Raw genomic sequence first — 18132 nt, 5'->3', positions numbered from 1 at the left:
GGAGGAGGCGAGTCGGCGCGCGGCGTCGAGGAGGGCCGGCGATGGCGATCGAGGATGGCTCGACCACCGGAGAGGTCGAGGAGGTCGACGACGACGACGAGGTTGGCGCGTGGAGGTCGCCGGAGTCGACGTCCACGACGACCAGGTTGGTGCGGGCTAGTGCGCGCGGAGGAGGGCCACCGGCGCGTGCGGACGCCGCCGGTGGAACGCAGAGAAGAAGCGGTGGCGGCAGCGCATGACGAGGCGGCGGCGGCGGCACGACGATGCGGCGGTAGCGGCACGACGATGCGAGGGCGCGAGGCGGCAGTCAACTGGAGGAGGCGATGAGCAGTGGAGAATTGGGAGGAAGAAGCAGAGGAGACGGATTTATACCCCAGACCAATGGTACCGGGTAAAAAACACAACCGGTACCTATGTAATCCTTAGGTACCGGTTGTTGACCCACCGGTACCCTTAGCAAGCCTAAGGTACCAGTTCTTGGCACACCCAGTGCCTTAGGCCCCAACGGGTGGGAAATGAAAATCATCTATGGTACCGGGTGGACTTCTGGAACCGATATCTTAGGCCTTTTGAAGTTAACTTTTCTGTCTACTTTGACCAGATTTGAATGGAATTCTTCAGTATCCCAATGGTAATGCGATGTAATTTGGGCTCCGCGGGCACAGTTCGACTCCCGTGCGATGCCCCACTTTTTTTTACCCAAATAGGCCGCTAAGGTATCCAACCGGTACCAATGGTTCTCTTTTCTTTTCGCCTTTCTTTTTCTCTTATAATTGCCTAAAAAATCATTTAGGTGCATACCTAATTATTTTAATTGCATAATAAATCAAATAATTGCATAATAAATCATTTAAATGCACAATAATTTTAATTACTACATAATAAATCATTTAGGTGCATAACTAATTATTTTAATTGCATAATAAATCAAATAATTGCATAATAAATCATTTAAATGCACAATAAATCAATTCATTGCATAAGAAATCTGATAATGTTCACAGAAAATATTACAATAAATCAATTCAACCAAGGAAATATTAACGATGGTTCACTTTACAATCGTCCCTTCATTATGATCATGACGTGCGTACGGAGCCTCCTCTTCGGCTAAAAGAATACTTGTGTCAACCTCCACTGCGAACGGAGTCATATCTTCAACCTTATTGTATTCTTCTTCATCTGTGACATCGTCGACTCCCACAATTTTCCTTTTTCCTGCCAGAACAATATGGCGCTTTGGCTCATCTCGATAGTCAAGCTCTTTGAGGTCTACGAAATAGAGGTATCTTCAATGGCCCATAGTCGAGTTCCCAAATCTCTTCAATGTAACCAAAATATGAGTTCGTTTGGCCACTAGAGTCGGTGGCATCTATACGGACACCACTATTTTGATTGGTGCTCTTGTTATCTTGGGCTCTTGTATAAAATGTGTAATCATTAATTTCATATCCTTGGTACATCAGGAATGAATTTGCCGGACCCCTGGTCAGCCAAGTTAGCTGCTCATGAATTTGATCGTTGGCCATCACTTCCTTATGCAACCAAGTGGCGAATGTATCGTTATGATGTTTTGTAATCCATGTCTGAGACTTCAAAGGGTATATGCTTCGCACAATTTGCATGTGCTCCTCCATGTATGGAGCCACCAAGACTGATTGTTGCAGAACTGTGAGATGTGCTTTGCTCAACGTGGAATGATCTGTGGCATTTACTGATTTTCTTCCAAGCGTGCCCTTTCCAATCAGCCGCCCCTCATGACGTGATACTGGAATCCCAATTGGGCAGAGTTCTTCCACATAGTCAACACAAAACTCAATGACCTCCTCTGTGATGTAACCCTTCGCAATGCTTCCTTCCGGATGAGCCCGGTTACGAACGTATTTCTTTAGGACTACAAAGTATCGTTCAAAAGGGAACATATTATGAAGGAAAACAGGACCGAGAATACCAATCTCTTTGACCAGGTGAACTAGAAGATGCATCATAATATTGAAGAATGATGGAGGAAATATCATTTCAAAACTGACTAAACTTTGGACAACATCCTCTTGTAGCCTGCTTAAACTCGATGGATCGATTGCCTTCTGAGAAATTGTGTTGAGAAAGGCGCATAGCTTTATGATTGTTGCTCAAACATTAGCTGCTAGAATACCTCTAAGTGCAACTGGAATCAATTGCGTCATCAACACGTGACAGTCATGGGACGTTACGTGTGCGAATTTCTTCTCTTTCAAGTTCAGTAGCCTCTTTATATTCGAAGAGTAGCCTGATGGGACCTTGATACTGTTCAAACAGTCGAACATACTTTGCTTCTCTTCCTTACTAAGAGTGTAGCACGCAGGACCTAGATAATGACGTCCTTTATCCCTTTTTCTGGATATAGTGCGGCCCGTTGTTTCATACATTGAAGATCTTGCCGTGCTTCCAATGTATCCTTTCGCTTATCGTAGACACCAAGGAAGCCTAGAAGGTTCACACAAAGATTTTTTGTTAGGTGCATCACATCAATTGCGTGGTGGACGTCTAAGACTTCCCAATAAGGTAACTTCCAAAAAATACTCTTCTTCTTCCACATAGGTGCACGTCCGTCATCACTCTGCACTGATCTGCTGCCGGGTCCTTTTCCGAATACTATTTTTATATCCTTGACCATTTCAAACACCATTTTCCCACAACGGTGCCTAGACTTGGTACGATGATCTGCCTTTCCATCGTAGTGAGCATGCCTCCTCCTTAATGGGTGCTTGATCGGAACAAATCGACGATGACCCATATAGACGATCTTCCTACAGTGCTTGAGGTACGTGCTGTCGGTTTCTTCTAAAAAATGGGTGCATGCCCTATAACCCTTATTGGATTGTCCGGAGAGGTTACTTAGTGCTGGCCAATCGTTGGTGGTTACGAAAAGCAATGCACGAAGGTTAAAATGATCCTCTGCGTGCGCATCCCACATACGAACACCCTCCTCTTTCCACAACAATAGAAGATCCTCAATCAGTGGTTTCAGATACACATCTATATCGTTACCGGGTTGCTTCGGGCCGGGGATAAGCACCGACATCATAATGAATTTCCACTTCATTCACAACCAGGGAGGAAGGTTGTATATACAGAGTGTCACAGGCCAGGTACTATGGCCACTGCTCTGCTCACCGAAAGGATTCATGCCATCCGTACTTAAGCCGAACCTTATATTCCTCGCATCATTTGCAAATGTTGGGAATGTTCTGTCCACTTTTCTCCACTGCAACCCATCAGCAGGGTGTCTCAACATATTGTCTTGCTTACATTCTTCTTTGTGTCATCACATCAATTTAGCATTCGTTTTGTTCATGAACAAACATTTCAGACATGGTATTAGAGGGAAATACCACATCACCTTGGCAGGCACCCTCTTCTTGACACGAATCCCCTCAACGTCGCCTGGATCATCTCGAGGGATCTTATACCGGCATGCGTTGCATACAGGGCATGAATCCAAATTTTCATACTCACCTCGATATAGGATGTAGTCATTAGGACAAGCATGTATCTTCTGTGCCTCTAATCCTAAAGGACAAACAACTTTTTTTGCCTCGTATGTTGTCGCCGGCAAGGTGTTACCCTCAGGGAGTAAGTTTTTTATAAGTTTCAGCAACTCCTCGAATCCCTTGTCAGACAAACCATTTGATGCCTTCCATTGCAACAATTCTAATGTGGTACCCAACTTCTTTTGGTCTTATTTGCAATCAGGGTGCAACAATGTTCTGTAGTCCTCCAACATACGCTTCAGATCTCTCGATTCCTTTTCTGTTTCGCAACCTTCCTCTGCTTCGCGCAGCATCTGACCAAGATCATATTCTACAATGTATCCTTCAGTATCTTCTTCAGGCTCACCCATTACAGTGTCATTGAAAAAGGCATTATAATTGGCTGCAAAGTCAGGAATCATGTCCTCTTCTTCTACATTATTATCCAGCATAATTCCTCTTTCACCATGCTTGGTCCAAACATAGTAGTTCGGCATGAAACCACTATTGAACAAGTGACTGTGGATGGTTCTTGATGATGAATAATCCTTCTCATTCTTACAGAATTTGCATGGACAACGAACGAAACCGCCATACTTGTGTTTCTCGGCCGCTTCTATGAATTCATGCATGCCATCAATGAACTCATTTGAACGCCAGTCAGCCATGTACATCCATTGCCGACTCATCTGGGTCCACAATATATTTATATACATCATTGTAGTGTACAAATAGTTCATTCATACTACCAATTTATAACTAACATTGAATACACTATTAATAAAACTTAACTACAAAATTATAACGATGCATATGGCCTTCTGACTGCATGACTGTGTAAAAACTTTATTTCTCTATATGGAACTTTATATTTTTGTACAAGAAACGACGCATGTGGCCTTCTGGCCTAGCTGAGCTGTGGGTCACGAATTGGCGCAGCATGCATCTCGAATGTGGAATCTTGTAAAATTTTGGAATTTTGAAGGAACTAAATAAAGCACCCTTGCATATGTAATTGATAATATTTCCATACAAAATTTTAATTCAAATATATAATTGATAATGCATATAACTATAATAAATAAATACTATTCACTTATCAAATAAATTAATAAAACATATAAATACAATAATTTGATAGTATTCACATATCAAATAAATTGATAATGCATATAACAACAATAAAATGCTACAACTAAAAATAATTATCACATGTATATACTAAATTAAGTGATAACTGTTTCTAAAAACCAATTTCTAAGTTATGGAGAAAAATAACTAACCTTTTTTGAAAAAAAACAAAAATTCGCCTCCCCTCCCCTCACTCTGCTGCCATGAACAGTGAGTTCACGCCAACTTGGAGGGGTTGGGGTATTTATAGGCGTAGCTCAAAGGCACCAGTTGGTGCTCAACAACCGGTGCCAAACAATAGGCATAGGCACCGGTTGAAGTTACCAACCGGTGCCTTTGTTGTGGGCACGTGACGGCACCGGGTCATGGCAAAACCTGGTGCCATTGTCCACCCTTTAGGCACTGGTTGGTGCCAGCAACTGGTACCTATTCCTCTTTGTTCTTTTGGTACCGGTTAGTGGCACTAACCGGTGCCTATACTGGGGTTTTGGTATCGGGTAATGCTTTAACCTGGTACCAAACCCCTTAACTTTGATCGCCGCTGGTAAAGGTACCAGTTGCTTTTGCAACTGGTACTGATGCCACAGTACCGGTTGCAAAAGAAACTGGTACCTTTGGCCAGGACCTTTGGTCTGTTTTCTAGTAGTGATAGTTCCTCATAATGTATAAGGTGAATGCACTTGTTCGATTTACATTAATTTTTTGTTTCTTTTCATTTCATGAATATAGTAAAATCATTCGCCAACTTGTTTTCTGTATTTTGGTACCATTTTCGACTGTTTCCAAATGTTTTTGTCCCTAGTTGCATCAGTGGAAGAACAAGCTCCTTTTGAATAGGTATCACATTTTTAGACAAATCCCTGGTAATGAAAATATCCATGCCCAACATAGAAAATGATTAATAAAGACTTGAATGATTGACTCAGGATAACTGAAAATGTTACTTACTCGTATCTGGAGGCTTGGTGTATTTGAACAAAATATGTTATGTGGTGCCATGTTTCGTATCTATTCATCCATATGTTTTGGCATTTATTTATTTATTTATTACTAACTACAGACACTACATCGACAGACGATTACAAACACAAATTACTACCCACTTAGAGGGTGAGCCACACTGAGCCAACAAATCTTGTGATTGATGAAATTAAGGCATGTATGTCGTTGTGAAAGTACACGTCGCTTAACATCGAAAGAATGACACAGTGTAATTTTAGAATAATTCACTCCCACCGAGAGTCGAAGGAACCCAAAATTAATCTAAGGTGCTACTAAGGTTGTCACACTCACTAGACTACATACCCCGTCACATGCTTTTGGTACTTATGAACGCCATGAGAATACATTGATTCACTTCACTACTTCACCATGCTTGAACTATGCCTTTGTTTATCACGCAAATTTTGAACACTAGGTAACCCAGCTTTGCATGTCCTTTATATATATGAAGCATACGGAAATACTCCTCAGGTCCAAATTAGTATCTGTCGGTCACTGTCATATATTATAAGCGATTCTTTGCTTTGTTCTAGTACCCAAGGTACTCTTTCCTTTTTCTTTTCCCCCTTTTTCTTTTTCTTTTTTTCCCTTTCCCTTTCGCAGCTTTGGTGATGTCGGATTGTATATAATAAGGCTGCTGCGACGGACAATTAACATGCTCCATGCCTACCTAGCCTGTTGTGTCATTTTATATATCTGACCTGTGTTTGCAACGCCTTGCATCATCACTGGTTAATGGTTTGACAGCGTAAAGGGGTCGAATCATCACTTGTCGTCCATACTACCGGCCCTATTCAGCAGCCAGGTATATATCATGGGTATCCTTATTTCTTATGTTATTTCGTTCGTGGCTAGTAGGTTAATTACAAAATTAAGATCAAGCAATAAATCTGTACATAGCATAACATGAGTCAGATTTTATCTGTTCTCCGAAAAATATAAATTGAGCCCGGAGAGTTCCACTCCAGAGGAGCCACCTAACGGCCTAATTGATAAGGTAAACAAAAAACTTTATAGTTACATGGAGTAACAGTCATTAGCATATTTATTCATTCCTATAAGAAAGTTATACCAAAATTCTAATTTTTTGATCTGCTATCATGAATTTCTGTTTAGTATATGTTTATTACTTCAGATCCAAAGTATTGTTATCTTTAATGCATTGAATGTGCCAATGGCATTACCTCTATACAGATTAACAAAATTTATGAATGGTATAAAATATATTTTATGAAATAACTGAAAAAATACATACTCTTGATCTACAATAGTAGTCAGCAAAAATGTATCACTAACTACTTACAGTAAAGAGGTACATACTACATGTATTTCATACCACAGTTTATTCATTTTGTCAGCTAGAAACATCAGCATAACTATCTTGCCATTAGGATATTTCCACTAATATAGCGATAGTTTGTATTCTAGCATAACAAGTCATGGTTCATCGGTTTGAGACATACCATGTTAGAAGGACTAGGTTCTTCCCATCATCTTTTGGCTAGCTAGGCCTTAAGAGTGTGTTTGTTGACGACCGAAATACCATTGCAAGTTTTGATTTTCCCAGTGGATGCAATAACATTGAGAGGGTCCTACAACAACACCCGTCTTTGATCATACGATGGCATGGATTACCTGGAATAGCATTTTTATGAATATTGAAATTTTTGGCATCTTATAACTCCTAATACTACTGAATAATCGGCATTGATTATCTCCCCCGTCAAGTAATATTTTGTGCCTTAAGACACCTAAAAGTTCCTGCATGACCGGCGCCTCGTCAAAATAGTGCTTTTCTTTTCAAGCTTTCTACGAACAACTAATTATGTGACGGATTAATCGTTCTCTGTAGGGATGGCAGCCGGTACGATGTCAGGAGAAGCAACTATGGACCGACGTCTCCTGGCTGCAGCCGCATCTGGAGATGCGGCATCAATGAAGCAACTGGCTCTTGATCCAGGCGTGCTGCTGGGAACTACTCCACCGGGGAACACCTGCCTCCACGTCTCCTGCATCCTGGAGCACGAGGAATTCTGCAGGAGTATCCTGACGCTGGACCAGTCTCCAGCACTCGTCTCCGCCGTCAACAAAGATGGCGAGACGCCGCTCCTCGCCGCCGTGACAAGGGGCCATGTCTCTGTAGCTTCTATATTACTCAGGTATTGCCGTGATCAGCAGCTGAGCCAAGTAATCTTGAAGCAAGACAAGCGCGGATTCAACGCGCTGCACCACGCCATCCGCAGAGGACACACGATGCTGGCGCTTGAGCTGATAGAAGCAGAGCCGGCCTTGTCGAAAGCTGTCAACAAAAACGACGAGTCGCCCATGTTCATCGCAGCGATGAGAAACATCACAGATGTGTGTGAAAAATTGTTGGAGATTCCGTATTCAGCTCATTCGGGAACCTGTGGCCTCAATGCTCTCCATGCTGCCGTCAGAAATGGCAACCCAGGTATAAGAGTGTCCATCAGAGATGCATTTACAGAAACGTACTCTCTTCGCTCATAAATACATATCATGGTTGACGTTTTTCTACAACTTTCACCATTTGCCTTATAATAAAAAATTCATAAATCATCATTTATATATCTTGTTGTGATTTGCTTTATAATTTAAAGATAGTTTAAGCACGACTTGTGTTTTTACATGTTTGAATAATTCTTTTTTAAATAAGATGAATAACTGACGTACATTTGTGAATGAAAAAAATGGAGTATTATCTAATGCCACCATTATTAATCCTCAGTTTTTATAATTAGTTTTTGGTTGACCTTACCATTTTGATTTGCTTTCAGTGATAGCCAAAAGGATTATGGAATTACGCCCTTGGCTAGTCAGACAACAAAACGAGAATAAGTTTACTCCAATGCACCTAGCTGTGAGCGAAAAAAGGATTGACGTGCTAAAAGTATTATTGGAACATGATTCGTCATTAGGGTACCTAATCTCCCCACCTCTTCTTTGTGTCGCCGCAATTGTGGGTGATGTTGGTGTTGCTCGAGAGCTTCTTAAACATTGTCCAGATGCTCCCTACTGCGATCCAAAGGGCAGCACATGCCTTCACATAGCAGTGTTGTGTGGACATATGGAGTATGTAAAGTTTATCCTGGGGTCACAGCAACTTGGGCAACTCGTTAACATGCAAAATAGCAGAGGAGAAACTGCTCTGCATCTCGCAGCCAAATTCAAGAAGGTGGAGATGCTTTCTGCTTTAAGGCATCGCCAAGATATGGACATAACAGTGCTTAATAGCGCCGGTAAATCGGCAAACTGGGAATTACTTCATGCCACCAACCCCGCGAAGCCTTTAATCTCGGTATGTATATTGTGTCCTCATCTTACTGTTATTAATTGGAGAAAAAAATATGCTGGAGAAAAAAAAAGATAAGTCTCTATTTTGTATGAGCTAGTATTGTTACCCGACACAAACATTAGAAAATAGTCTATATCAAAATAGGAGTCTCCACACTATGAGAGTTTTCTGGTATTCCATGATGCCACGGCATCGAAAGGCTCATCAGCCATTAAAACCCTTATTTGTTTATATGCTGAGGAGAAGCCACGAAACATATACATATATTCCCTTTCGTAATTCCAGTACTTTATTTACTATTTCACACTCCAATTATGTTTCCATATAGCACATCAAAATTCATGCAGAAACACATGAAGTATCATACACACACACCAAATTATCTTCCATAATGGCATAGTGGCCATAATGGTTCCAGATGTTTCTCATTTTAATAATAGATCTAAAGGCCATAATGGTTCCAGATGTTTCTCATTTTAATAATAGATCTAAAGGCCTTCTTAATATATTGATGCGCAGCTCTCCTACGCGTTCGAGAAAAAATAATAGATCTAAAGGCCATAATGGTTCCAGATGTTTCACATTTTTATGAGAATATTGAAGATTATTTTTTATCTAGCATGTATCATAAGAGGTTCTTCCTCTAGAATCTTCGCTGAGTAATAGTAACATTGGAGTTGAAATGTGCTAGAGAAAAGATAAAATTGTCATAAAATGCATAAGCATCTCGCAATCAATTTGGTATATTGATACCAAAGACATTAGATATATCCTATTTTCTAAAAAATTACTAACCTCCACCTTTGTAAATGACAATGCAAAATAATCTCTCCTAAATTTTCATTAAAATTACACACATCTATCATTATGAAAGATAATCTTAAATTACGTCCAATTTGCATCTAAATTACCCACCTCTGTAATTTTAGAATATAATATAAATTAACCCTAAAATTTGTATATACATACCAACCTATTATGAGAGATTATATATAATAACACCAAAATCTTTATTTAAATTATTTAAAACTATGAGTTATTCCTAAAATTATGTAAATTATTTAAATTATTAACCAAAATCTTTATTTAAATTATTAACCCTAAAATTATGTAAGTTATTCCTTTAGATAAAATACTTTGATACAAACATTATAACATATTTGTATTGATAGAGTTCATATATTATTTTATGTTGATATACTTCCACATAATTATTTGATAGAGAAAATTCAACACCTAAGCTGACATGGTCTACTGAAGCAATTGCTTATGCGACTATATTAACTAGGAGTGTAGGTTAGAGCTTAAAATCAACATTTTAATAAAACAAAATAGGAGAGTTTTCAGTAATAGATATTATAAGCACTAAAATGTTAACTTAATATGCAGATAAAAATCAGTATAAAACTAATAGAATAAAAATTCAAATACCAAAATCTAGATCCATAATGTCATAACAAATAGACCATGAGAAGACTTCCATAACAAGTACCCCCACAAGTAAAGGTGTCAATTAAGCACATATTGAGAATATATGAAGGATGATGAAAAGAAAAGATAAGTTATGAATATGTATGGAAAATTATATGGAGAAATTGTTAATTTTTACAAAAATTATTACAAAGTATACTTGTGGGTGTTTTGTTAAAAAAGAACAAAGAGAGAGATAACATAAAGATAAGCTGTTGTAACTAGTTATAAGTAAAAAAAGTTAACTAGTTATAAGAAAAAAGTTATCTATGAATATATATTTGATAGTCTCTTAAGATTCTACCCCTTGTGGCAGTGGCACAACGAATGTATAGGCTATTACCCCATCAAATCCACTAATATATTTAATTTATATTAGTTAATTTAATAAGAGTGTTTCTTCCAACAGTCTCCCCTCAACCAATCCTGTGGCTGTCAGATGCGATATCATGGACGAATACAACTGAAGAATATTCACTGGCTATGTGATCAATATACTTTTGCCAATTCACGGCGCAGGCCCAGGTGCATAGCATGGGTTATAACTTAGGCTATCATCACTAAGACTTGCTATATGGATGGCCAAAACACTATTTTACACTGTAGATATACACTGTACATAGAGAGAAGTTTGATATAGATATTGAGAGAAACTTTGGTGAGGTGAGTCTTATAATGCTCAGAACCCATGCTAGAGCGAACGAGCTATGGGGCTCGAACGCTGCGCATTGCACGGGGTTTATCCCCAGAGCCAGAGGGGACCAAGGTTGGGGTGTGTGTACTTGTGTGGAGTGTGTTAATCTTGGTAGGCATGTTTCAAGACTACTCAGGCAATCCCAACTATGTTTGAGTGTGCGGTCAGTGTGGCTAGCCATATGAGTGCTTACATGATATGCGCTCCTAGCGAATTTAAAGAAACCATGCTAGAGGAGCGAGGCACTAGATGGTCCAGGCTACAAACTGTCTAGTTCGATAGGTCGTCTTAGCCCATAAGAAATTAATATTTTCTCTTATTTTCTGTATCCTGGGCTATACAGTATAGGACTTTGGACCGAGTTGAATCATGTTTTGGGGCCTACTAATGATATTTACTTTTGCTGCAAATTATGATTATTGATTATTTCAATAAAATGAAACTAATGCATGTTCCCCCCTTATATTATTAGATTAGAATATGCTCAAGATAGGTAATAACCATCCAAATAAGACATTATGCCTTCTGGGTAGAAACCGCCAAAAGAAATCCTGTGTTTTCTACTCTTAACTTGTTTATTTTTTGGATGTGCCATCAATATTGTGGTTTTCACATACTACATTAAAACTACAGTTTTCTTGGAAACCAAAGTCCATTTGATTTCACGGTATTTTTTATTATAAATTGACAAGAGAGGGTGGCAGGTCGGAGAGGGATCTAGAACAGCGTCACGTGGGTCATACCACGGCAAGGGAGGCGGGGCGGTGGCCGGCAGGGCGGCACATGTTGGGCGGCCGGGAGGAGGAGTGAAGCGGGGGTCGAGCCACTGCGGGGCCGCCGCACGGCTAGAGCGATGAGAGAGGTGGGGCCGCCATGCGTGCGGAGCAAACTGGGAGACGGGGTTGCAAGACACGGCGGTGTCTGTGCTGGCGGGGCTCGCTACCACGGAGTGGGCGTTGTGCCTCCTCCGCGTGGGCAAAGCAACGCGACTCAGCGCGGGATTCCAGAGGCGAGCCAATGGTGGGGACGCGCGAACGGCGAGGAAGGTAGGGGCAGGAGGAGCGACACAGAGCCGCGTGGGAGGCCGGAAGCGACGAGGAAGGTAGGGGCGGAAAGGGGCAGTGCGAGAGGCGGTGCAACTGGGGAGGAGAGGGGCAAGTCGGCTCGGGCGGAGGAGGAAGCTCGGACGGGGGTGGCGGGGACGAGCAATGGCGTGTGGCCCATTCGGCCGAGCGGACCTAGCCCCTGGGCGGGCAACGCATCTCGGCACGGGCCCGGGTGGCTTCCACCACCTGCTCATCGTCCTGCTGCAGCGGGAGGCGCCGCACGGGAGGGAGGTGCGCAAGCGGTTGAGAATGCTAGTGGAGCGGAGCGGCCGAGAGGTGGGGGCGGAAGAGCTGTGCAGGATATGGGGAGGCGAGGGAGGAACGGCGCTAGACAGTCGGGGGTGGGGGTGGCACGGAAGGAGTGGGGCGGGACATGGGGTGGCAAGGGAGGAGCGGCGCTGCACGTGAGGCGAGAGGCGGGAGACAAAAGTGGACGTTTGGTGGAGAAAACTTTGGTCCCAAGTGGAGTTTGCTGGATAATTACCGACTCTTGCTTGCTTTTGCAAAAGTAGTAGGAGCACTAGCTCCCCTTTTTACCATGCCTGTCCTTTTTGTTCGGACGGCTGATGTAGTGGTAGCAGTTGCCGGCATGGCAACAGTAGGAGCAATAGTAGCGGTAGTAGTTGCAGCATGGCTGCAGTGTAAAGTAGCAATAGCAACTGTAGCGCCATGCCTTCGGTGTCGGTTGGTTGCGTATAAAGGAACGAGCAGCTGCGGCTCTGAGACTTGAAGCAGCACCAATTTCTCTGTTTTCCTCTCTGCTTCCACCTTCAGTGTTCATCTTCCAGAGCGTGTGTGTGTGTGTGTGTGCGTGAGCCTATGGGGGTCGGCTGAGTGGTACACCATGGTCGGGCTACTCGATCTTGGGGGTCGGCTTGAACAAGGCTGGCTAACAGAGTTTTCAATACCCCTAAAATACTGTGGTATTGAGGAAACTGTGCTTTTAGAAACTCTGTGTTTCAAAGACCAACCAAACAGCTTTTGGGTCAGAATACCATGGTATTTCCATATACTTCAAAACTGTAGAATTACAGTGATTCCAAACATGCCCTAAACTCTCTCTCCTCTCTCCCAAGAGCTCCTCTCTTTCCTCTCCCCTGCTCACACCAAATGCACCAAATTATACCAAAAGACTATCGTTATCGACTAGACCTAGTCTAAAAATAGATTGTATGATGTTTGGCTTTAATTTGTTGTTTGAATTTCTAAGATATTGTACTTTTTTTAGTGCGTCGTTGGAGAAATTACATAGAGGCTAAAAAAGGGAGTAGTAGTGTCTAATTAGTAATTATTATTATTATTATTATTATTATTATTATTATTATTATAAGATTATAAGATACATGGGATTCTGGTTGGAATACTTGCCTGTTACTGAGACAGCCTGTGTTGCAGCAATTAGAGCTTGCGGTTCTCTTATGCAATAATACTAGATACTAATTTCGAACGACAACTAAATTTGTTTGTCCTATATATCAACAGTTTTGAATAAACAATACTAGTTGTTGTATTACAGATGGCAGACGATATATCTTCCCCGCCAGAACCATCAGGGGGGCTACCCGTTCACCAGGAAACCCTCTGATGGACCTACGTCTCCTAGAAGCAGCAGCGTCTGGTGATGCTGCAGAAATGAAGCACATGGCTGTGCATGTCCCTGGCGTCCTGCATGGGACAACCCCGCAAGGGAACACCTGCCTCCACATCGCCTCCATCCATGGGCACGAGGAGTTCTGCAAGGATGTCATGTCGCTCAGCCAGTCTGTGCCTCTCCTGGCCGCCACCAATGCCGACGGCGAGACGCCGCTGCTCGCAGCCGTAGCAAGCGGCCATACATCTTTGGCTTCATCTATTCTCAGGTGCTGCATTGCTCAGCAGTTGAGCGACGCAATCCTAATGCAAGACAGGAACGGATGCAATGCGCTGCACCACGCCATCCGCAGCGGCCACAGGGACCTCGCGCTGGAGCTGATAGAGGCCGAGCCTTCACTGTCGCGTGCTGTAAACCAATACGGCGAGTCGCCCATGTTCATCGCGGTGATGAGAAATCACGCGGATGTCTTCGAGAAGCTGTTGGAGATCCCTGATTCTGCTCACGGGGGAGCGTATGGTTACAATGTTCTGCATGCTGCTGTGAGAAGTGGCAATACAGGTGGTGCATGCTTAGTGTGTGTGGATTGTGTATGAAATTTAATTTTCGAGCAGGAGTAGTAAATTAATTTATTAATTTGGTTTCAGCCATCGCAAAAAGGATTATGGAGACACGTCCCGGGCTGGCCAGAGAAGAAGACAAACATAAGGCTACTCCAATGCACCTGGCTGCGCACTGGGACAAGGTTGAGGTCCTGAGAGTGCTGCTCGAACATGACTGGTCCTTAGGGTACGCAGTATCCTCTAAGGGATCCCCTGTTCTTATTTCTGCGGCAGCGTCACGGGGATATGTTGGTATTGCCAAAGAGCTTCTTAAGCATTGTCCGGATGCTCCCTGTCGCGTTGCAAACGACGAGACGACATCGACATGTCTTCAGCAAGCTGTAATGCTTGGTCGTATGGAGCTTCTAGAATTCTTCCTTGATTCAAAGTATACTCGGAAACTAGTCAACGTGCGAGACGAAAATGAAGAGACTCCTTTGCATAACGCGGTAAGAAAGTGTGATCCAAAGATAGTCCATGCTTTGCTACGATGCCCGGACATTGATGTTACAGTGCTCAACAAAGTGGGTAACCCAGCATCCTGGTTACTAGGTACTACCGCCCACCACGCCAAGACATTAAACTGGGTACGTACGTATGTTTGTTGTCCAAATGCCTCAGCCCTTGTATCAATGCAGTGCAAAGCAATATAAATAACAACCATTTTGGTCATAATCTAAAATAAATAATACTATAATTCCTCATTAGTTATGTGCTACAATACAATGGCACGAGGATTCCTCACACAACAGGAATCCAATTAATTTTCATTATATTAATTAATTCCCTTGAGTACTAGTATATATATTAAATACTGCAAACTCCATTTATTTATTTGCACATTTGTTTGAATTTTATGCAGAATGAAGTGTCAATGCTTATGTTGAAAGCTGATCCTCTACACGCACCTTCTATTGGTAATCTCCATGAGCAAGTCAAGAATAAAGTGACAGCCTCATCAAGGAAGGATATTAAGTCACTGACTCAAACATACACTGGCAACACTTCCCTAGTTGCCATCCTCCTTGCCACTATTACCTTTGCTGCTGCTTTCACTCTGCCTGGAGGATATAGCAGTGACTCCGGAAACGAGGGGCTTCCCATCATGGCAAGGAAGTTTGCTTTCCAGGCATTCTTGCTCTCAGACACCTTGGCAATGTGCTCCTCACTTGTTGTTGCCTTTGTGTGCATCATAGCAAGGTGGGAGGATCTTGAGTTCTTACTTTACTACAGATCTTTTACGAAGAAGCTTATGTGGTTTGCATACATGGCTACCACCACAGCCTTCGCAACTGGTCTATTCACTGTTCTTGCTCCTCATCTCCTATGGCTGGCCGTTACAATCTGTGTTCTAACATCTTTATTGCCCATTCTTACCAAGCTACTAGGAGAATGGCCCATCTTGGAACTGAGATTCCGGTTGGGTCGGAATTTCAAGTCTGAGCTCCTTAGTATGATCTAGCTTCATCAGCTTCAATTGTTGGGCCCAGCTGCTTTTCTATATTTTAATACTCGAACATATTGTATCTCTATGTTGGGATAATAACATTTTATTTGGGCAATTTGGAATTCTATGTAAAACCTGCACTATGTACTTTGAACACTGATTGCACCATGTTTGTGCAGATGAGTGGTACTGTTTTGTTTCCAGATTGGACATCTTACAAGTTTCCTTTGTTGATGAGGGATATATTAGCTCCATAGTAGGGTTTTTGAAAATCCAGCAAAATTATGAGCAGCGATGGCATGATACAAGTTATAGTTTTTCAAAGCTATTGTACAGCGTTTATAACAAAACTTACGGAGTACTGTATTCTATGTCGTGAGGAAACATCAGTGTTGTGGCTTACAATCAAAAGGATGCATATCTCTATCTGTAAGGCTAAATATTATTCTTTAGGGATGGACATGTGTGTTCAACAAACTTAACAAACTAAAACAGCACCAGAGAGAATACACAAAGAACCAGCCAGGTACTAGCCACCATGTCCCTGATTTTGGTGACACGAGAGGAATTTTTTCAATCTCAGAACACAACGTTTGAAATTTGTATGAAAAACATAAATGGAAATGCTTAATGAAAGCACAGAAAGAGTTGCCGAAGCGCTGGTTCTCTTTCGGACCTTGTATGTATTTATAGAACAAATGTACAACGATCAATTACATGGATCCATGATCCGGTTATCAAGGCGCAGCCTGTGGTCACGACATCGCGGCAACGTTGCGGCTAACGTTCTGCAGTAAACACGGTCTATGACGTGAGGGACGCAGGAAGCTTATCCTAGCCTATCTGACTAACAACTTTGACATGCCCCTCAATCACAACGTGCTGTCATGTTGAGATTGGATCGATTCTTTGTGAAAGGCGCTCTGGAGAGTGGCTTTGTCAGTACATCTGCCAGTTGATCCTTGGAGGAGATAAACCTCACTTCTAGTGCTTTGCGGGCTACTTGTTCTCGAACGAATTGGAAATCCACTTCAATATGTTTGGTCCTGGCATGGAACATTGGATTAGTCGTCAGGTAGGTAGCCCAAGATTATCACACCAAATCAACGGTGCCTTGTGTTGGAACACCCCTAATTCCTGTAGTAGTGACTGCACCCAGATTATTTCAGTTGTCATGTTGGCAATAGCCTTGTACTCTACTTCGGTACTCGATCTTGACATTGTGGCCTGTTTTCTTGAGCTCCAGAACACCAGGTTTGTTCCAAGGAATACTGCAAAGCCTGACGTGGATCGGCGATCATCAGGGCATCCAGCCCAGTCTGCATCAGAGAAGCTATCTAAACTGCTCTCCATTGTTCAGTGAATGGCCTTGTTCTCTAGACAGTCTCTCGGTTGTTGCCATGGGTGTGGAAATTGCTCTGCATTTTTCCATACATGCTATTTTCAGCAGATCAAGAGCATAGTGCTTCTGAGACAACATTAGACCATCTCTTTGTTGCTTAACTTCAATGCCCAGGAAATAGTTTAGTGTACCCAGATCCTTGATTGCAAACTCTCCTGTGAGCTGCTGCATCAACTTGTTGACTGTACTATCCGAATAACTGGCAATGATGATGTGGTCAATATATATTAACATATAAACGGTGACCTCTCTATTTCTGAATATGAATAGAGATGCATCTGCTCTCAAGATTTGAAGCCCAGCTCCTGTAATTTCCCTGTAAGCCTTGAATGCCATGCTCCGGGTGCCTGTTTTAGGCCATACAGTGCTATTCTGAATCGACATATGTGAGCTGGTAGCTTGTTAGGATCTTGATAGCCTAGAGGCTGCTTCACATACACTTCTTCTTGAAGCAACCCATTAAGAAAGGCATTTTGTATATCTACCTGTCTTAGAGACCAACCCTTTGAAATTGCCATAGATAAAATTATTCAGGCAGTGGATGGTTTAACCACTGGGCTGTAAGTATCTAGGTAGTCTACTCCATGTCTTTGTTTAAAACCCTTGGCTACCAGCCTAGCCTTGAACCTTTCTATTGAGCCATCAGCTTTTTTCTTTATTTTGTAGACCCGCTTGCTATCTATGAGATTTATCCCTCTCCTTCGTGGAACTAGTTCCCAGGTCTCATTCGTCATTAGTGTGTTGCGTACTTGTGTTAGAGATTAGCCCCCAGCGACGAGCTGGCTTGCTAATCTTCCCCAGCGGAAACGATGATTAGATCTATCCGAGACGAACATGCACGATCACAGACGACACCGGAGGC

At 42.3% G+C, this 18132-nt stretch overlaps 1 protein-coding gene across 2 annotated transcripts; it reads left to right on the top strand.

The window, feature by feature from the left end:
- Nucleotides 1-6307: 6307 nt before the first annotated feature.
- Nucleotides 6308-16088, top strand: LOC120639465 (ankyrin repeat-containing protein At5g02620-like). Of its 2 annotated transcripts, XR_005661429.1 has the most exons (6): nucleotides 6308-6450; nucleotides 7498-8097; nucleotides 8441-8961; nucleotides 13745-14380; nucleotides 14467-15008; nucleotides 15284-16088. XR_005661429.1 is itself a non-coding variant. In XM_039915315.1 (4 exons), the coding sequence occupies exons 2-4, from the start codon at nucleotides 13813-13815 to the stop codon at nucleotides 15881-15883; spliced, it is 1710 nt and encodes a 569-aa protein (XP_039771249.1). In that variant the 5' UTR covers nucleotides 8817-8961; nucleotides 13745-13812; the 3' UTR covers nucleotides 15884-16088. The 2 variants fall into 2 exon arrangements, 1 of the variants encoding a protein (XP_039771249.1); XM_039915315.1 differs by lacking the exons at nucleotides 6308-6450; nucleotides 7498-8097 and having other exon boundaries at nucleotides 8817-8961.
- Nucleotides 16089-18132: the final 2044 nt, after the last annotated feature.

The sequence above is a fragment of the Panicum virgatum genome, chromosome 7K, assembly GCF_016808335.1.
Source record: "Panicum virgatum strain AP13 chromosome 7K, P.virgatum_v5, whole genome shotgun sequence".
NCBI lineage: Eukaryota > Viridiplantae > Streptophyta > Magnoliopsida > Poales > Poaceae > Panicum > Panicum virgatum.
Note: the sequence above shows the minus strand (reverse complement) of the source record. Positions and strands in the feature narration are given on the sequence as shown.

Bases quoted from the DNA above. Each gene is read 5' to 3' on its own strand.
- LOC120639465 (XM_039915315.1), top strand. From the start codon at position 13,813: ATGGACCTACGTCTCCTAGAAGCAGCAGCGTCTGGTGATGCTGCAGAA. The intron at 14,381-14,466 runs GTGGTGCATGCT...ATTTGGTTTCAG, and splicing joins TGTGAGAAGTGGCAATACAG to CCATCGCAAAAAGGATTATG. The intron at 15,009-15,283 runs GTACGTACGTAT...AATTTTATGCAG, and splicing joins ACGCCAAGACATTAAACTGG to AATGAAGTGTCAATGCTTAT.